Genomic DNA, 22,123 nt, shown 5'->3' on the forward strand with positions numbered 1-22,123 from the left:
AAGAAACACTGAACAAAAGAAACTGCAAAGGAAAAACAAAACAACTGGAGTGGACAACATGCATAAAATCGGGGGAGGCACAGAGAATTAATTATAGTGGTTTTTTCTCTAGCAGGATTTGGGTTCATATTAGGGAAAGGACTGTGAGTTTGCATAACTTAAAGGATATCTCACTAACAATATATAAACCCAACATATCTCAAAGGCTCACCAGGAGTGGAGATTAATGATTAAAGTTAAAAAATACTGATGCACCTGCACTGCAAGCACAAAAAAATATATATTCACAATAAAAAAAGGTAACAAACTGCTTCAACTTAAAACAAAACTAATTAACAGATTCAAGGTAAAATACCTCAAAGACTCAGCCACACAGCAGAGGAAACCAATGGGTAGATTAGAGCAGTAGAAAATCGACACAAGGTGGCAGTAGGGTGTCGTTAATACCGTTCGCGATGCAAGATGGCAGCCGATGGGGAGAGCAGATGGCCGACGGCAGGTAGGTCGGGACAGGGAAAAGCAGATTCGGTAAAGAGAAGGGGAGGAAAACAAGGGATTGATATTGAATAAAAATGAAGAATTGATTAGGTTTAGACTTTGGTTTAGGGATTTAGGCAAGGCAGAGGAGGGAAGGGAAAAGAGCAATCGGGAATGGGTTACTATTCGGATAATTTGGTTTAGGAATTAGGTTAGAGTAGCTATGTAAACGGATCGGGTATTTTCGGGTATCCGATCCGACCGAACCCTAATAGGACGGATTTGGGTAGTTATAATTGGGTTTGGGTTCTAAAAATAATACCCGTTGCGGGTTCGGATCGGATTCGGGTTTTATATACAGGATACCCACTACCCGAATCCATTTATATAAATAATTAATCTAATATAAAAAATATATTTTATAATAATATTTATAAATTTTTTTTATATATTTTTATTTAAAAATTTAAATTTAAATATTCTTTAGAAATATTATATTTTTTAAATGAAAATTATTAATGAAAAATATTTTTTATATAAATTATTAATTAAAATATATAAGATTAAACAGGTTCGGGTTTTATTTGGATAATAATAATCGGGTTTGGGACGAATTCGGATAGTTTAAATTAATTTTTAATCGGGTTCGAAACAGGTTCAGATATTATTAATATAAATCAGGTTCGGGTTCGGGTAGTTTAATTTTCACGGGTACCCTACCCGTTTACATCCCTAGGTTAGAGCATCCCTTAAATTGTCAAAACCACGTCGTTTTATATACCGAATTGAAAATACTTAATTTAAAATTTTAAATAAAATAAAATTTATTTAAAAATTAAATTAAAATTTTAAAAATCATATGGTCGGTGATTGATCGCTATTTTAGAGATTAAAATTAGGGATTAGGGTTAGGGATTATGAATTAGGGATCAGGGATTCGGGATTAGAAATTAGAGATTAGGGTTAATTTTATTATGAATTAGGGATTAATTAGGAATTAGGGTTAGAGATTACAAATTAGGGATTAGGAATTAGGGTTAATTTTATTAGGGATTAGGGATTAATTAGATATTAGGGATTAGAGATTAGTATTAGGAATTAGGTTAGAGTAGGGATGTAAACGGATCAGGTATTCTCGGGTATCCGATCCGACCGAACCCTAATAGGACGTATTTGGGTAGTTATATTCGGGTTTCGGACGGATTCGGATTTTAAAAATAATACCTGTTGCAGGTTCGAATCATATTCGGATTTTATGTACAGAGTACCCACTACCCGAATCCGTTTATATAAATAATTAATCTAATATAAAAAAATATATTTTATAATAATATTTATAAATTTTTTTTTATATATTTTTATTTAAAAATTTAAATTTAAATATTCTTTAGAAATATTATATTTTTTATATGAAAATTATTAATGAAAAATATTTTTTATATAAATTATTAATTAAAATATATAAGATTAAACGGGTTCGGGTTTTATTCGGATAATAATAATCGGGTTTTGAACGGATTCGGATAGTTTAAATTAATTTTTAATCGGGTTCGGAACGGGTTCGGATATTACTAATATAAATCGGGTTCGGATTCGGGTAGTTTAATTTTCACGGGTACCCTACCCGTTTACATCCCTAGATTAGAGCATCCCTTAAATTGTCAAAACGACGTCGTTTTATATACCGAATTGAAATTACTTAATTTAAAATTTTAAATAAAATAAAATTTAATTAAAAATTAAATTAAAATTTTAAAAATAAAATGGTCGCTGATTGGTCGCTGTTTAGCGACTAATTATTTTAGTCGCTAAATATGGTCGCTAAATATCCCCGCCCAAAAAGTTGTCGCAATTTCGTCGCAAAAATGGTCGCTAATAACTCGCGCCATTAATTCCCGCTAAATTAGCGACCATTTTATATTTGGTCGCTAAATAGCGACCAATTAACGACCAAAAATTGGTCGTTAAGCATTTTGTTAAATAAAAATATTATTTCATTCATTCAGTCGCAGAATGGTCGCTGATTGGTAGCTATATAGCGACCAAATTTTTTGGTCGCTAATTTTGGTCGCAATTTCACAGTTTTTTTGTAGTGCCTATACCATTATCTTTGACTTTTTTGTATGTTATTGTGTTTATTAATAAAAGAGATTTCATTATCATTATTATTTGTTTGCATATTACATAATAATGATTAACATTTCTGGTTACTTATTATTATGATGATAATAATAAAATATGAATAGTATGATTATTGATTGATAATCATGAGATGATTATATGTATATTGATATAAATCAATAATCATAGATATTTTTTAGAGAACAAAGTATTGGATGGACCCACATTGAGATCACTACATGAGTTATTGTCATAAGTGAATCTATAGTTATATTTTAATCCTTTGACTTAAGATTGTCGTAGTTTTCAACATAAAAACTGTTATGTTTTGACATAACCAAATATTATTTTTAATCGGATAATCATAAAGGTTATGATTAAACATAATAGAAATTATGTAGAGGATATTGAACAATCAAGATAGAATTTGTTTCTCTTTGAGAGAGATATCTTCTGGGCTTTTCGATAAGTGAGACTGAGAAATGCATGGTTATGCTCAAATGAATTGATAATGTGATCAATAGCATTTGGTTTTATCAATCTACTTAAAGATCGAGAAATCATAAGTTTGAACATTGACTATGATTTATGTTCAAACTAGATATCGTGTGACAAAGGGATTGATACATGTTCTGTTTATTAGGTTTTATCGGATTATCGATTCTCATATTAATTGGGTAGTTATAACATCTTGCTAGAGGCCACTTATGATTTATGGATCTTGTTGGACTGTGACTATTGTCAATTAATGTAAATTTATTGAGTTACCCACAAAAGAACGTCATTGATGTATTATGTCATATTAATAGGCTAAGAGCCCATTAGTTAATTAATAATAATATTAATAAAGATGTTATTATTATTATTATTTATTATTTATTATTATTATGAGATAATAATATTTAAAAGATCTGCAGCCTATCTATAACTATTACAGATAAAAAATCTTTTCATTTTCTTTTAAAAAGGACTTATCGTATAGATATATTAGTATCTGCAATACTATGATGGTTGGGTTGAATACAACTCTTTTACGAAAAAAGTGTGAAAAAATGAAAAGACTGAAAAAAACGAGTGAATATAAAATACCTTCTTTGAATTGCGGAAAAAGTTTTTTTTTTTCCTGTAATCATTTTTTTGGGTTGCAGATTAGGAGCATATAGTTAATCCATCCGTTCATAGAGCTAGCACTCCAGACGAAAATGTTCGTGTGGATACCATTGAGGGTGTTCATTTCAGAAATAGCACCATCAGTCCGGAACAGTTTCTTTTTGTCAAGTCTAAAAGGTTAAACTCTTTATCTTTTCTTTCGAATTAAACGAAGCACTAAGATTCTAAAAGAGTAATAGAGATCTTTTATTTTTAAGTTGCAGTGATCTAACAAACGGAATAGTCTGTAATTAATTCTCTTGTACCCAAATCTTTTTAATAAAAAGAAAAAGAAAAAGAAAAAGAAAAAAGAAATATCATGGAAACATGTTACACATGTTCACATTTGTTTTCGGTTGATTTAAGAAAAGTCGTTATCAATCAAATGCAAGTAAATTTACGGATACAAATAGTTTTCAAGTTAAAATATTAATATTTTTTCAAAAAATAATATTTAATTATTTAATTTTTGAGTCACAATTTTTTATTAATTGAATCAGTTAACAGGTCAGTTTCAAAATTATTTGTAAAAATATAAAATATCCTACGAATTTAAACGTGAATCAAATGAAAAGTAATAAAAAAGAGAAAATGGACATATAAGCATAAAAAATGTGGCTTCCTCGTGAACTGCTATCATTACACTAACTTTTTTTATTATTTTTTTAATAAATTTCTTAACTTATTTAAAAATTAAAATAAATTTAGGTAAAGTAGGTACCAATCTATTTATGTTCATTGAGATCCAACTTCTTTTCCAGCTCAAATAAATTTTATTTTTTCTTGCGCCCATAATTTTTATTTATTTTATTTTTTATATATATTAATAAATATAATTTTTTAATTATATTTATTTTAAATATATTAATTTTATTAAATATTAAAAAATATTACGATAAATTGCTTAAAAATAAAATAAAACAAAAGTATAACAATTTATATATTATTATAGTCTAAAAAAATTGACTATAATTTTAAAATAATAAATAAAAAAATAAAAATTATAGGATAAAAAGAATATTTTATTATAACCATATTCAAAGAAAATTAATTTAGAATTGTAATAATATCAAATAACAGAATGTCAAGACTAATAGTCTAACGTGCAAATTTCATAGTTTGCTTCATGGCCCAGCCTAAATAAAACAAATCGTGGCCTGCCAATTGGACCACTTACACCCAGGTCCATATTTAATTTCATTTTATTTTATTTTAACAGAAATTACTTTTAATAAAATTATTTTAAGAACAGTATTTTACAACACGTATTCGGTTAATAATCGTCATCATTGCTTAAGCAATGAGGCAAAAGGTTAAAAGTTGCAGACGTGTCCAAAGAGTGAAATTGACTGAGCTATCTCTCTCTCTCTTTCTCCTATTTTTTTCCAATGCTTTTGTTTCTTTCTTCTAAAGTTATTTTACCTTTTTGTCATATTGGGATAAATGCATGAAACTATGTCAAAGAAATCATTCACTTTACCTTGGACTCATTATAACATTTCGAGATAAATTAAACCCATTAATTATATTTGGTTACTGAACAATCTAAGGTTTTTTTTTTTTCCTTTTTGACCATCAAAATCCTAAGCTAGTAAAAACCTAAATTGATGAAATACCAAACTCTCATGAATTATGATTATTATTTACAAGGCACTAACTAGTAGTAGGTGTAAAGAAACAAGATTGTGCACAACCTTAATTAGAAAACTTGTTATTTAATAGATATCTCTCCGAAATTTAAAATTTGAATTGATCGTTATTAAAATTATAGAAAAACTTCTAATTTTACATGTTACACTTTATGATCGATGCGAGATCTCAAAAGATTAGTTTATATTATGAGATATGTTTCGAAACAGATTTCAACTAAAAACTTATGTTATAATATATACACATATTGGTTCATATCTATGCTTATATTTATTTTTTCAGAAATAAAAATATACCAATATGGTTAAGAGATAAGACTGGTTTAAGACTGAACCATTATTAAAATCACGATAATTTTGATAAAGTTTTTTAGTTCTATATATTTAAGAGTTATACATGTATTCTTATTATCGATATGTGATTATTAAAAAAACTCTTAGATCAATAAAATTGAAAAAAAAATTACATATACAATAAAAATGAAAGCATATGCACTCCAAGACTTAGCCTGGTGGAAAGTGCATCCTGTAGTCTTGAAAGGTCTAAGGTTCGACTCTCCCAACTCCTATTTCAAAAAAAAATATAATAAAAATGAAAGCATATGTATAAAATAAATAAATAAATGTTGGAATCCTTCTTTTGAAAGTGATTCTCTTCATAGGCCATGTGTCTCTACTTTTGCTCTTCTTCATCTTTCGGCTCCTACCTACCATTCTTCTCTACTATTTATCACCAACCACCCCAAGCAAAAACCAGTACTCTTCAACTAAAGCCTCCTCTGGTTTGATCAGATTAGAAATGTCTTCATCAAGCTATCAAGCTTCAAGAAACCCTAGCTCCTCCTCTTGGTCTCCGAGGGAAAACAAACTGTTTGAGATTGCTCTAGCCCTGTATGATAAGGAAACAACAGATCGCTGGCAAAATATAGCCAAAGCTGTTGGTGGGAGATCAGCTGAAGAAGTCAAGACACACTATCAACTCCTTATTAAAGATGTTGAGCACATAGAGTCCGGTCGTGTTCCTTTTCCTAATTACAACTCCGGTAGAAGCCAAGCTGATGCTTAATTATTAAAACTCAGGTAATTTAATTTAAGTATTTATTTACTTTTTTGGTAAGCATAAATAATTTTATTAAAAAGGAAATTAGTTAATTAATTACTTACTTAATGTGTTAAATAGTACCGAAGTTCCAAAATCTTTCTCCTTAAGCCCTTTCCTGTATGTTTTTCTTGAAAATCATGTCTCTGGTAGAGAATATTAATTAGCAGTCTAATTTGAAAATTAGCAGAACGTTTGATTTTGTTCAAATCTAAAATCAGTAAGAAATCAAAAGCTTTGATTTTTTCTTTTCAATAGAAAACCCTAGTTGATTTTTCTTTGGCAAACAACTAAAGTAAAAAGAAAGAAAGAAAAAAAAAGACCCCTCTCTCTCCACGAGAGAGGTTCTTTTTTCTCTTTGAGGTTCAGCCTCATTCCGTCCGGGAGCTCGCCGGTTCTTCTGCCTTAGTTGGAGGTCTTTCTTTGTCCCTCGGGGTGGAGGGAGACCTCCTTTCACGCCCAGACGTGGGCTGTGCCCTCTCCCCGCCGGGTAGAGTATGCATATTTTTTAGGTGTTTTGTTGGCTATTGTGGCGATGCTTTAATGGAGGGTATCTTTGGCTGCGATTTTCGATATGCTCTTTGCATGTGTGTTTTATACTAGTCGATCTCGTTCTACACTTGTCTCTCTCTTTCTGGTGAAAGGCGGCACGGCGGTGGTTAGAGAAAGAGCCTCAGATAACGCATCACTACCATCTCAACCGGTACCTTCAGATCTGAGCTTGAAATCTTTTCTGACCTCTAGAAGGAGATGATCGCTTGGTTATCGTTCTTGTTGTGGCGGTTCATCTTCTTCCCCCTTCGCTCTATGGTTGCATGCTTTTTTCTAAGTTTTTCTGTCAATGCTTCTCCTACCTTGATGCAACGTTCGGCTTGAAAAGAGTTGGGTCTTTCTGTACCTCAGTTTGCTTTTTAATGATCTGTAAAGATTACTGTTCGGAGTCTGTGAGTTCTGCTTTCCTTGATGCACATGCATCTCATCTCGTACATTACGAGGAAGTTGTTCAACCAACCGAAACCTAAACCGCAAAATTCTCAACTTTTTATCCCAAGATTGCAAATCATTTTTTCTTTTATTATAATCTCTCTTTCAAAAATATCAAAAACTCTTTAAATTAAATAGTTCAATAATTTACTATTTATTTATAATATAACAAAAACAAAAATCCAACTGAAACCCTTTTTTCTAAATTTCCCACAATTACTAATTAATAAGATTAAATTATTTTAGTACTAAAAGCAGCAAATGAAGCAAATTTTAAGCATAAATTTCCTCCTGCATTGTCACAATTAATTTAAATTTGAGAAAGCTCTAGCTTCAATATATATATATATTTTTATCTGTACACGTTTATAATTCTCTTTTATAAAAAAAATAAAATAAAATTCAGTCCAATCATATAATTAAGATTAAGAGTCAAAATAATTATTTATATAAAGCCTCCCTTCTCAGAATCCCACCCCACCTATTTAGATTAAACGCTCAGTTTCGGCTTTCTAGATCTTCAAAATCTAAAAATGGGTTTTGGGTATTGAAAAATAATCCAAAAAACTAAAAATCCTGCTTGCTTTTCAAGAAGTTTGAAAGCAAGAACAAGGAAAAGGGTAACAACTATAAAGAAGAGAATCCATTAAAAAAGCAAAAACTGGAAGCTATGGCATGGCAACAGCAAATATTTAATAAACTAGATACCTCTCATTTGGTTCATATGCATCCAAGTTATGTACGATAGGGCCTTCATTGGCCAACTAGTTAGAGGTGCGAACTTGGCCAGACTCAATTTTCCTGATATCCTCCTCAAGACGCTCTTAGTGTCTTCTCGCCTCTTCAGCAGTTTTGCCACCAACTGCCCTAGCGATATTGGCCCAAATACACAGCTAAAGCCGCCTCGAAGTCTTTGTTCTGCTGCTCAGTCCAGGAATCATCAGACCCATAAGCGGACATTGAGCTTGATGCCATTTCCTTTATGTATCAATAATGGTGGAAGAGAGAGACAATAATGGTTATGAAAAATCTGCAAGAGAGGAGTCAGAACTCAAGCAGAGAGTAAAGGTTTCAAGTCGAGGAGATGATATTTTGAAAGAGGGTGACAATGGCTGCTCTTTATAAGCAGAGGTTTTGGGGTTGGCGTAGGGCCAGTTGTGAGAACAAAGAAAACTTGTAAAAATACAATTTTTAATGATTTTGTCTCCTCAGGAACCACAAAGAGAACAAGCAAGCCGACAAGAAGAAGAACAATATGAGGAATCAGTATTTCTAACATCTCAATCCAACACAGTTAAGTCCTTTTCTGCCCTTATTAAACCATATCAAATGGAACTTTTACTTAAAGCTTGTGGATATGGAAAGGGAAGCCAAATTTTTTTTCTTTCTTTCTCTCTACTTAGCAGCGGAGGTGATTAGGGTTTGAAAATCAATAACACGGGTGACTCAAGAGGTTAAGAGTGTTTACAAATCTCCTTAGCAACTAGAGAGCGACAATGATGAGCCTCCCCAAGAGCTTACACAAGCTCTAGCTTCGTGATCATATATAGTAACTCCCAACCATATTGGGTGCATTTTGGATTTTGGAGGTTTCGATCTTTGAAGATCCTTTTTCCAATTTTTTTGAGCTCTTGTTTTGTTTTTTAGCGGCCAAGCAACTGATTTTAGTGTCTTTTGATACTATTTCTATTCCATAATATCTATCATTTAAAATTTATTCATTCAAATCAAAGAAATTAAAAAATAGTTTTATTCTTAAAAAAATTATAATGATTTATCTAAAATACTTTTTATATAATTATACTTTTTTGTTTGAAAAATATGATAGAATAATAAAACATATGTCGTGTTGGAAACTGTTCTTAAAGATTTATTTTGCAATCCTCCATGATTAAATAGATTTTTATGAAATTTAATTTTAAGTATTAGGATAATAAAATTTTATTTCTAATTTATAATCCAGCAAAAAGTATAAAAAAGAAAAGAAATAGAGTAGAAAATAAAAGTATCTTTCTTTATGAAAATACAAGTTCTTTATAGTGAAAAAAATTGACGTTGTAAACTGTTATAAAAATCTTGAGATAATATAATAAAATTATAACGGTCAAATTTAATATTATATTTAAATATCAAACCTGCAATAGTAAAAAAAGTCTTATAAATAAAATTTTCAACGATTATAAAATTTTCAATAACCACAAAATTTTTTGAAATCTAAATTCATTTTACAAGTCTATGACATTGTTGCATCTAATGAAACCTCTTCTCAGTTGAATCTCTAAAAGGAACAAATGCAAAAATTTATGAATCTGCTCAATGCACAACAGTCGTCTTCCATTCTTGCAGTTATCACAGAATCACACATCAACATTACAGTTACACTCACTAAATCTGTTGTATGCATGGATTAAACATGATATTAACTAGATATTGGATATTGGAGCTACTGATCACATTATATATGATCCTTCATTGTTTACTGAATCCAAGCCAGATCATAAATCATTTGTTTCTTTGCCAAATAGTTATAAAGCGGAGGTTAAGGCAGTTGGTTCAGTTAATCTTCATCCTCTTTTAGTTCTTAAAGTTGTTTTACTTGTTTCTGATTTTAACTTGATATCAGTAAGTAAATTGATTACACAAAACAAAAAATGTCTCATTTTCATGTATGATTACTACCTCATGGATGATTACTACCTCATTCAAGATCTTTCGACATGAAAGATAATTGGGAAGGCTAATCAGAAAGGTGGCCTTTTTTTGCTGGAAGTTCCTGTTTTTTAGCTTGTTGTTCAATAAATTATATTTTAACTGACATTTGGCATCATAGATTAGTGTATTCATCATATGATAGATTAGTGAGTTTGAAATCACAATTAATGCTTTCATCAGACAGGCTAGTCTGTCTTGTAATGCCTATCATAAAGCCAAACAGAGAAGACATTCATTTCCTAATCATGTTGTTGTGAATAATAAAGTTTTTTGTCTAGTTCATATAGATGTGTGGGACCTTATTCCCAAGCTAGCATTAATAAAAATCATTACTTTCTTACTATTTTTTATGATGCCTCTAGATATTTGTGGGTTTTTCTTATGAAATCCAAATCAGAAGTAGTCTTTCTCATCCTCACAATTTTATCAGTATTTCAAGAAAGATCAATTTCAAATCTCTATTAAACAAATTCAAACTAATAATGGCATTGAATTCTTATTACATTCCTTTTTTGCTGAAAATGGAATTGTACATTAATTAAACCTCTTGTATCTACATACCTCAATAGAATGGTATAGTTGAAAGGAAGCATCAACACCTTCTAAATGTTGCCGGAGCCCTTCTATTTCATTCTCACATGCATATTTCTTTTTGGGGATTTGCAGTTTTAATTTTTTATTACCTTATCAACAAAATTCCAGTTTCAAGATTTGCAGATAAAACTTCTTTAAGCTTCTATTTAACGATCCTCCATTGTATACACATCTTAGATCTTTTGGATGCTTGTGTTATGCTTCTAACTTGATTGCTCATAGTTTCAAATTTGATTCAAAAGCAAGAGGATGTGTTTTTCTTGGGTATCCTACTGGTATTAAAGGTTACAAGCTTTATGATTTAGAAACCAAGACATGCCTCATCTCTAGGGATGTCATATTGCATGAGAAGATATTTCCTTTTTGTGATCTTGATATTACTAATGTAACTTGTTCAAATGATTTCAACTTGGTTTTGCCTGTCAATCCTAATTTGGATATTTCTTTTCCTTCACTTGTGATTCCACCTTCATCAATTAGTGATCTTATTCATCTTCCTAAGACAAATTCAGGCAATTTACAGTTCTCTCAATTGGACTCAGTTGTTCCAATTCAATTTCAACCTTAATCACCCGTTGAAGCTCTCCTGTTTTTAGAAAAAGCTCTAGTTCCTATAAAATTCCTATATGTTTGCATGACTACCATGTTGGTTTACAAAACTATGTTCTCAATCTGCTCTAGCCAACACATCTCATCCCATTCATAAAGTTCTCTCTGGTGACAGATTGTCTCCTTCCTATAAATCTTTTATCCTCAATGTCCTATCTACCTTTGGGCCTCACTCTTATTCTCAGGCATTACAATTTGACCATTGGAGGTAGGCCATGAAGCAGGAGATTGATGCCTTAAAAGCTAACAAAACCTGGCTTATCACTCATCTACCTTCTGGGGCCAAAGCTGTGGGATGCAAATGGATCTATAAAGTAAAATTTAACTCTGATGGCAGTGTTGCAAGGTATAAAGCTCGATTGGTAGCCAAGGGCTATACACAAAAACGTGGATTTGACTTCTCAGAAACATTCAGCCATTTAGCTAAGCATACTACTAGAGAACTTTTCTAGCATTAGCAGCTATTAATAGTTGGCATTTGTTACAATTAGACATTAATAATGCCATTTTAAAAGGAGACTTAAATGAAGAAGTGTACATAGAGATGCCTCTAAGCTATAAAGCATAGAGGGAGTATGGAGACAAGTAGTTAAAGTTAGTGTGTAAATTGCAAAAGTCCCTATATGGATTGAAGCAAGCCTCAAGACAATAGAATATCAAGTTTACAAATAGCCTTTTAAAAGAAGGATCCGTGCAGTCCAAGAATGATCACTCTCTTTTCACTAAGCACACAGAAGTTGGATTCATTATTGTGTTAGTTTATGTAGATGATATCATAATTGGTAGTAGTAATAAGTCGTTGATTGATCATTTCAAAACCCGCCTGAGTTCTCATTTTAAATTAAAAGATTTGGGCTCACTTCAATATTTTTTAGGGCTTGAAATTGCTAGATCAGCTAAAGGGATTGTTATTTCTCAAAAGAAAGTTCATTCTAAAGATGCTTGAAGAGTATGGGAAGTTAGGTGCAAAGCCAAGTTCAGTTCCCATGGAAGTAAATATTAAAATTAAGCATACAACTGAAGATGTCATTTCTGATCCAATAGTTTACAAACAATTAATAGGAAAAGTAATGTATATAGCATTGACTAGACCAGATATTGCTTATAGTATACATGTTCTATCACAATTTATGGACAAGTCCTCACAGACACATATGAAAGCTGGTTACAAAGTGCTCAACTATCTTAAGAATGCTCTTGGTCAGGGTCTGTATCTTGATGCAAGTTCAAAGCTAATACTGTTGGCTTATTCTAATAGTGACTGGGCGAGTTGTGTAGAGATTAGGATATCATTAACTAGGTTTTGCATTTTTCTTGAACAGTCTCTTATTAGTTGAAAATGTAACAAATAATCCATAGTTTTCAAGAGCTCAGCAGAAGCTGAGTATAGGTCCATGGCAGCAGTTACTGCATATATTCTCTGGTTAATTTCCTTACTAGTTAATTTCCTTACTAGCATACTTTAATGTAAAGGTTCCACAGCCAATCAAGTTGTTTTGTGATAGCATGTCTGCCATCCATATATTCAAGAATCTAGTAATGCATGAAGGAGCCAAGCACATTAAGATCAATTGTCATTTTATCCGAGAGAAGGTACTTTTTGGAGTAGTTCAGCCTAAGTATGTCAACACAAAGGAGTAAGTTGTAGACTTGTTTACTAAGGCTCTTCATCCTGCACAGTTTAAATATCTCATGAGCAAGTTAAACATTAGTAATATATATGTTCAAAGCGAGGGGTATTAAGGATAGCTTAAAGAAGTTAGAGAATCAGTTAGCATTGTTAGTTTGTTAGAACTAGTGTAACTTATTTGGTTAGACAGTTAGAGGAGTTAGTAGCTAGCTGGCAGTACTACTTGTGTATAAATGCATGTAAACAGTAGCATGGGAAATAATAGAGACTCTCACTTCCCTAAGCCCTAAGCTAATTTTCAATTTAGCGCCGGAGATGACACTCGAACGCAACACCAAAATCCAGCGCTACAATGTTACGGGATTTTGGTGCTGCCATTACAGTGTTACGGGATTTTGGTGCTACACTACAATGTCACGTCAAATGTGGCGCGTCAAATGTGGCGTAATACTGTAGTAACGCCATTTTAGTTTTTTTTATTTTATTTTTTAAATTTATATATAATCCAAAACTTATATATATTTAATTTTCTTTAATTTTTTTCATTCTCATAATTTATTATTTTTTAATTTATTTTATATTTTTATAATTATTAAATTTAATTTAAATTAATATATTTTTAATTATAAATAGTATTTATGATAAATTAATTTATTTATAATATATTATATAAAAAAAGTAGAGTGACACATATATTATAATTGAACAATATATATTAATTTAAATTACAATCATTAACGGTATATTAAATATTTAATATTCTGGAAGGTCAGACCCGGATCCAGTAATATTATTGAGATATTGATCATATATATTATATTTGAATATTAGATGAAATTGTAAAATATATAAATATCTAGGGTGAATATATAAAATTATATAAATTTTTTTAGTAAAATATATAAATAAAGTTAAAGTAAAATAAATAATATAAACAAAATATTCTTTTTGGTGTTAAAAATGATACAGAAAGTTAGAGATAATATTGCACTATTTTAATATTTTGCATTAAAATAGTACAAAAAATGGTGCGTAGCGTTGGAAATGGCCTAAACTTGCTTTCTTTCTTTCCAAATTTCTCTCTTTCTGTAACACTGTCACATCAACAAAAGTTAAAACAATACTGAATAACAAACATCAATAATCATTCCCTCATCCCAGAATCAATCTCCTCAATTGAGCATTTCTAGCATCAAACTCATACTTCTCCAAAACAAAATGTAGCACACATGATAGGATGCATTTCCCTTACAACATACTCTCCATCTTCTTCTTTTCTATTTCTTTGTCTCTTCATCTACTAGAGCCTCATATTAGCTATGAAAAAGCATCTCCAATGAAGAAGAGAAAAAGAAAGCTTTTAGAAGAGAGAGAAATTTTATTTTTGATGTGAAAAAAAAGAGCTATTTAGACAAAAATGGTTTTTTATCCCATCATTACCATTATATAGGATAGAAATGAGGAAATAGATTATGAGAGATAAGCATGTCTTTTCTATTACAAAAATTAATAATAAATAGTCTGCAACATTCAGGCTGAATGAACACATTCACTAAGTTTATTTTATAATTTATCCCAAAATTGACAAGTAAATGACGGATAATTTAAAGGGTAAAAATTGAGTTTAAGCTCTATGTAATTATAAATTTAAATAATTATTTATTAAATTAAAAAATAATTAAGAAATTACATTTACCAACTGAAAATCAGCAATATGAAAATTTAGAAGTTGAATTTAACTTTTCATAATGGTTGAACTAAATGGAACATAGAATGTTGGCAATTTCTTGATATTACTTATGATTAAAATGGTAGCAATTATCAAATATAGAAATCAGAAGTAAGTTTTGAAAGTTTTGCATTGCATCTATGGGAATTTTTTCACATCTATATTGAAATTTCATATTTTCCTAGCCATTAATTTCAAGTGGTGACAAGGAATTATAGAAGATATTTTCCCCTATGCAAATAAGATCAAAAGTTTTTTTTTTCTGATGGGAAGATTTGGGGTGAGTATTCGGTTGGTTCGGTTTAAAATCGAACTAAATCAAATAAACTAAAAATTAAAATTCTAGTATTTATGAAAATCAAATCGAATCGATTTTGGTCAGAAATCGAATCGAATCAAACCAGTCTGATTCGGTTTGATTCAGTTCGGCTTGATCGGTTTTGATTTTTAATAAATTTTTTATTTTTTACACGAAGTATTTTAAAATTTAATTAAAATATTTTAATTTTAATATGGTTTAATTTCTCTATATTATTGAAAAAAACATATTATTATCACTAATCGGTTCGGTTTGATTTTTTTACTTTTTTTCTGATCAAAATTGAATCGAACTGAAATAACTGATACTTTTAAAATTAAAAATCAAAACGAACTGAAATAAATAAAAAATCAAACCAAATTTTTAAATTAATTCGGTTAGATCAATTTTTTCGATTTCAACCGAATATTATTCGCTCTAAAAAACATGTCAAGATTTATTTATTCATTTATTTATTTATTTATTATCTTTTGCTAAAATTAAATAGCTGATTGCTCGAGGTTAAATGAATAAATATAAATATAGTATCCATGTTTAGAAAGAAATCGACAATAATAACTCTATTAAAAGAAATAAATTTGAGATTTTCATATACAAATTAAAGTTAAATTACATAATTAATTACAATTGAAATTTTAAACATCAATTAGAAATTTCTCAATTTATTTACGTATATTAAAAATAAAGAAGCTTAATTTTATATTTTTTTATCTTAACTTCTTGATTTCTTTGATTTACTACAAAAGTAAAGAAACTCAATTTTGATATTTTAGATTTTTTGAATTAAATTAAGCTTAAATTAAAAATTTTAAACTAATTAAGATAAAAATTAAAATTAGATAAATTAAAGTTTCCAATAAATTACAATTTTTACCCACTCCCCTGTTCTATCTTCAACTCCTCTGCCTCTCAGGAAATTGCTTTTTTTCTCGTAAAATTCTCTCCCAACATCAACTTTTTGCAACCAAATTTAATTATTCTGAAAAATAATAAAAAAAATTATTCTGAAAAGTCAAGAATAAGTAAACAAGATATTTATTACACAAGATGAAAAGCACATGGGAATACATTTATATAGCATCACAGAAATAAAATACACTTTAATTTCAAAAAAAAAAAGATAAAAATTAAATAAAAGACGAGAATCTGCATAGACGATTCTTGAAGTAGGGCTTCCATTGAAGATTCTTCTTCAGTTTTCTTTTAACTCAGTGCAGCTTCATATTTTTCATCCTGCATTGTAAATTAAATTTAAATTTGAGTAAGCTGGAGCTTTAATATTAATTCTTATGTTTATAAAAAAATTCTGACCAATCATAAAAGGCTAGGCTTGAATATATTTATTTATACAAATAAAATAAAATTATGGGTCAAAATCAATATTTATATACGCCACGTGAAAAGCGATTGTGGGGTCAGAAATTTAGATTTTGCCAACTTATTTTCTCGTGTATACGTAATTTTTTACTATTTTTAAAATTCATTTTTCACGAGGATTATATACTCATACAAATTTTCTTCTTCGTCTCCTTCCTTCTCAGAATTCCACACCTCGATCTTCAAAATCTAAAAACGACTTTTGGGTATTGAAAAATAATCCAAATAATTTAAAATCCTGCTTGCTTTTCAAGAAGTTGAAACCAAGAACAAGGAATCAAAAGGACAATATAAAGAAGAGAATCCATTTCAAAAGGAAAAAATAAAGGAACACAGTTTTTTTTTAGAGAGGTTTTATTATTATAGTAGATACCTCTTTTGTTGATCATCCAAGTTACCTCTGGTGGAGCCTCCAGTGGTCCTGTAATTAGGGAAGGGAACTTGGCCAGACTCAATATACTTGACATCCTCAACAAGAATCTCATAGTGTCTTTTCACTTCTTCAGCAGTTTTGCCACCAACTGCCTTGGCGACATTGGCCCAACGCTCAGGGGTGTCCTTATCATACACAGCCAAAGCCTTCTCAAAGGCTTTGTTTTGCTGCGCAGTCCATGAACCAGACCCACGAGAGGACATTGAGCTTGATGCCATTTCCTTTCTGTATCAGTAATGGTGGAAGAGAGAGACAATAATGGTTATGAAAAATCTGCAAGAGAGAATTCAAAACTCAAGCAGAGAGTAAAGATTTGAAGTCAAGGAGATGATATGTGTGGAAAGAGGGTGGCAATGGCTGCTCTTTATAAGCAGAGGCTTGTTTGGGTTGGAGGAAGGGAGGGGGTGGGGTAGGGCCAATTGTGAGAGGAAAGAAACTTGGGAAATAGAATTGTAATGATTTGTCTCCTCACGCACCACAAAAAAGAATAAACAAGGGGACAAGAAGAAAAACAATATTAGGAATCAGTATCTCCAACACATTTATCTAATATAATTCTTCATTTTCTATTTAATCGAATGATATATGTTAGAAAAATTACATCCAATCAAAACTTAAAATTTGTTCAAATCTTTCCATAATTTTTCTTTCCAGTGTTTTCTTGATGTGCCTAAAAGACAACAAATAATTTCTCTTTTTTTCTCTCTACTTTTTCTTAAACCTTAAGTTTTTTTTTTTTTTTTTTTTTTGCATTTTTTGTCTTATTCTTATTCTTTGATACCTACAAATAATCACCAAAAAGATCCTCTCTTCCCCAAACAATGGAGTATAAACACGATCCACTAAATTTCAAAAGCAAACCAAGCAAATTATCTAGGTAAGTTTTACTCTCATTTCCTCTACAAATCTCTTGTACCCACCATCTTCTTAGTCATACTCCCATTTTTTCCTTCAAAAGCTCATGAATTCATTTACAAAATCCTGAGCAAGAGTCCTAGAATTCAATCCTCATGTAGAACAAGCGGTAGAAATATCTCGAGCACAATTAGAAATAAGCCGAGCTATTTCTAATTTTTTTTTTATAATAAATTAATTTGAAATAATATAAGTGTGTAAATATATATTTAACCAATTAATATTAATACTAAAGGACTAAGTAATAATTTGTGAATTTAGAGTAATTTAGAAATTACAAAATATATATTATCTCTTTTTGAACTGCCTTTCAGAGCACTAACAGTAAATTTGATTTGAAAAAGAAAAAAAAAAGGGGATAAATAGACTTAAATAGTTGGCTAAAGCAAAAAGTGGGAGACCAAATAGATAATTTTCCAAATATGATGGTAAAGTAATAAATTATGTCAAAATTAGGGACCCACAGTAGTTTTTCCATTTAAAAAACATTAGGAAAGAAGAGAGCATTTGCAATTTTTTTTTAATTTTAGATAATTATTGGATAAGGGTTAACAACTTTGATATTTTAGTATTTGTATAAACTTTAGCTACATTATATTTCAATTTTTCTCATTTATATTTTTATAAGTGAATATATAATGATTTTAATATTTTTAATTTCATTTAAAATATATCCTCGAAAATAAAACTTATTTGTTGATTGATATGAGATTTAAAGAGAAAATAAGATTTATGTGTGTATGGAAAAGTTTAGTCTAGAAGGACCACGCTCTCCTCTTTATTCCTTTTTCCTTATTATCTAGTGACATATAACCGACACCCTGCTATAATGTCAGAGGTATGTATGGCGTCCGTGATAGGATCACGGCATAGCTGGGTTTACTCTCCTACTCTCTGTCACGTCAAATGAACTAGACCTCTTTTTGACTAGGTCCTCTCCTTTTTGGCGAACCCGGTTCCTCAGTCAGCCTAGCCTACTTTAATTACGGATTGGATGGTGTGTTGATGGATCAGTTTGCCTAATAAAGTCTAATCGGGCATGTTTCTTTTTCTGCTGAATCTCAGCTTGAATGCCAGAAGTCCAACGGTCATCATTTGCTATATCATTTAAGATATAATTCCAAACCCATGTCTTGAATTTCACAATTCAAGATTTATTTAGTAGTGTAATTAGAATTGGTAAGGAAAAAAATTTAAAAAGTATTTTGGTTTGAGAATATTTCAACCATATCTAAATCTCTTTTCTAAAAAGTGCTTTTAACTCTTAAATTAACCTCAATTTATGTTGGACAAGAAAGTAATTTTTGATGAATTAGAAGCTTAGAAGATAAGCATGAAACAATGGAGAAAAAAACAAAGGAGAAATCCCAAGGCAAAGCTTCGGCATGCATCGGCTGAGATTTTATGCAGATGATCCTTTTTCCTGTTTTTATTCTGTGTTTAGAAAAATGCTGCTTGCTTTGTGGGGTCAACTTAATACCCATATGATAAATCCAGACTCCATAGACACACCTTACTATTTACATTTCACGTTTGCATCAAATCCTTCCCTTTTCTTGTACAAAAGATTTCATTGCAGCAGATAAGGGTTAAGATTTTTGTCAGTGTGATTCGCAAATACGAAGGAAAATACAACAATTTACGAAAATCAGACAGCAGTTCCTCTTCAACAACATTCCAAACTTAAGTAGGTGCCACATGTATAGTATAGTATAGCTGGCTACCTAATTCCGTACAATGATTATCTTATATTCTTCTCTTTCAGAAGAAAGCTTGTCTGCTCATAGCCTTTTTAGCAGTTGGGTCCCTCTCCTAGATGTTGGGTATTTCCTGTAGAATTTGTCCTAAGCTCTTTTTGGTAAACGAAATTATCATTAGTGATAAAATTTAAGAATTAAATATCTAATACAGAGAACAAAATGTATATTTCGCCTTTCTTTCTTTTAGGCATGATGGAATCGGTGAATGCGTTTAGCATTTGATACATTAATGATTGATTCCACCACTAAAAAGAAAAAAAAAATCCAGTTGAAAGGAAACATAATGTTAGGCAACATTAACAAATGACTGGATTATCATAAGTTTAACGTGCAAGAAAATGATAATGTTAGGTAAGGATGAAATCAGGTATGGACTAAGAGGTCATGAAACCTTAACTTTTTGAATATTTATGTAATTTTTTTAATTTTAAATAAATAAAAAAATTATTATCTAGTCTTTAAATTTTTAAAAAAATTTATTAATTTATTCTATTTAAAAATTATTCAATTAAAATATTTTTATATTTTATAAAATAAATTTTACAGTCTTTATGAATTTATTAATATATCTTGAATATTTATATTATTTATTACTTATAATTTTAATTATATATATAATTTAGTTTTTATATATTTAAATATTTGTATTATTTATCTCTTTAACTAAAGATAAAATAAGTTGGCTAACCATTATTTTATTAAATGGATTAAACAATTTAATTTCACAACATATTGAGTGATTTTTATAAATATGAAAATTAATAAAATTTTTAAAAATTTAGAAATTTAATAATAATTCTCTTATAAATAAAATCTCTAATACCAATACTATTTTAAAGCAGTCATTTTAATTTATGTCCTTTTTTTATTTTTTATTTAAAAAATTTACATTTAATCTTTGATATTTTAACTTCACACATTCTGCTTAATTTTTTTTTATTTTCAAAATATTTATAAAATAAATTATTCATTAATTATTTAATTTATTAATTTAATATATACATTTTGAAATTAATTCATTGAACATTTCAAATTATAAAAATTATGATAATTAAATATAAATTAATCATTATTAAAAAATATTAAATTAATCACATATATTATTAATTGCACTCTAAATTTACTGATTGTATTTTAAATTTTTTATAAATTAATAAAATTAAGTAATAATAATTTTATTATTTCATAAAAATTTAAAAAATAATTAACTTTATTGTTTACTGTAAATATATATTTAATTTAATTTATTTATATATATCACTTTTTCATTGTTAAGAAATGAAATTTATTTTTATTTATTTTTATTTATGTGATTAAAATTATTTATTAAATTATTTAAATTTTAAAAAATAATTTTAAGAATAATAATTAAATTATTTAATAAATTTTATGAATTATTTAAATTTAAATAAAATAAATAAATTTAAATTTCTGTATCCATCATTGATGGTAGGAGTAGGCAACAGATCTTATCATCATTATTATGATGTAAAATCTTGGAACATTATGAAACAAAGCAAAATCAAACATGATAGACTTGTAGGATTGGCGGATTGGTCCTTTCATGCTCCATATGTCCTTCCATGCATATCTCACGTAATTACAAATTATAGGACACCCACTTTCATCAAAGCTTCATATCAGTAGCTACTTAGCTGATTTTTTTTATTTTTTATCTTTTATTTTTTATTTTTTATTTTTTATTTTTTTTATGTTTTGTGTTTTCTCATGATGATGTGTTGGAGCCACTGCTCACAGGTCAGTTCATTGAGTTTGCTACTTAATTGCAGCTTAGTTCTAACTTATTATATCTTGGAAATCATTGAATTTTTTTTTTATCATTTATTGAGTTTTTTATATAAAATTTTGATTTTTTTATATAAACTTATTATATCCGAAGAGGCTAACATAAATATCCAAAAAATGTTAAAATTTTTAGGAAGCATCAGAATTTTGAGGGGGTGGTGGACGTGGTGGTGGCGGTGGAGATGGAGGTGGAGGTGGTCTGATATATACCATGGATTTGGGCTGCAAGTGGGTTATAGAGTAGCCCTACCTATAAGAGTAGGATAGGTAATATCCATGCAAATGGACTAGGGTTTAGTCTATTTCACTTGTTGCTCAAGAATGACAGAACCACCTCTTTAAAAATCGAATAAATGAAAAGGAAATTAAAATGGCAAGGCTATGAAATTTCTGTGGTTAAGAAATATAAAATAAATTTTTTATTAAAATATATTATTATATATAATTAAAAAAAAAGTGAAATTTTCAGGTTTCTTACTGAACCCTTTTCCTGTAAACCTTCAAATATCTTCAGGTAATCGTTGGATTGCTGATTGGATTCAGAAACTGTCAACGAATAGAGTTTTTAACTTATTAGATAAATGCAGGGCCCTGGTGTTCAAATTGCAGAGGTCATGATCATAGGATTCTTCCCACATGCAAGTGGGGATGGCGGTGATGATTAGTTGACAGTTACTTGTGCAACTTTCCAGGGATCTGGACGAAAAAAAGTGAGGCCTTTAGATCCATTCTCTTGCCGACATTTGAAATCCAATCATCA

At 29.5% G+C, this 22,123-nt stretch overlaps 2 protein-coding genes across 3 annotated transcripts; one reads left to right on the forward strand and one right to left on the reverse strand.

The window, feature by feature from the left end:
• The first annotated feature begins 12,332 nt into the window (after positions 1–12,332).
• On the forward strand, positions 12,333–12,731 carry LOC110602030 (uncharacterized mitochondrial protein AtMg00240-like). The gene has a single exon (XM_021739457.1). It carries the CDS (start codon positions 12,333–12,335, stop codon positions 12,729–12,731), a length of 399 nt encoding a protein of 132 aa, XP_021595149.1.
• A 3,360-nt stretch (positions 12,732–16,091) lies between these two features.
• LOC110601449 (protein RADIALIS-like 1) lies at positions 16,092–17,267 on the reverse strand. Of its 2 annotated transcripts, none has more exons than XM_021738591.2 (2): positions 16,848–17,267; positions 16,092–16,305 (listed from the first exon to the last, which is right to left on the reverse strand). In XM_021738591.2, the coding sequence occupies exons 1-2, from the start codon at positions 17,098–17,100 to the stop codon at positions 16,301–16,303; spliced, it is 258 nt and encodes an 85-aa protein (XP_021594283.2). In that variant the 5' UTR covers positions 17,101–17,267; the 3' UTR covers positions 16,092–16,300. The 2 variants fall into 2 exon arrangements, with proteins under 2 accessions (XP_021594283.2, XP_021594282.2); XM_021738590.2 differs by having other exon boundaries at positions 16,823–17,251.
• Positions 17,268–22,123: the final 4,856 nt, after the last annotated feature.

The sequence above is a fragment of the Manihot esculenta genome, chromosome 15 (assembly GCF_001659605.2).
Source record: "Manihot esculenta cultivar AM560-2 chromosome 15, M.esculenta_v8, whole genome shotgun sequence".
Taxonomy (NCBI): domain Eukaryota; kingdom Viridiplantae; phylum Streptophyta; class Magnoliopsida; order Malpighiales; family Euphorbiaceae; genus Manihot; species Manihot esculenta.

What these genes read in the sequence shown, in the direction of transcription:
- LOC110602030 (XM_021739457.1), top strand. Translation starts at nt 12,333, where the DNA reads ATGCTTGAAGAGTATGGGAAGTTAGGTGCAAAGCCAAGTTCAGTTCCC.
- LOC110601449 (XM_021738590.2), bottom strand. Translation starts at nt 17,100, where the DNA reads ATGGCATCAAGCTCAATGTCCTCTCGTGGGTCTGGTTCATGGACTGCG. An exon ending in TTGGATGATCAACAAAAGAG is followed by an intron (nt 16,306 to 16,822) that starts GTATCTACTATA and finishes TTTACAATGCAG; the next exon opens with GATGAAAAATATGAAGCTGC.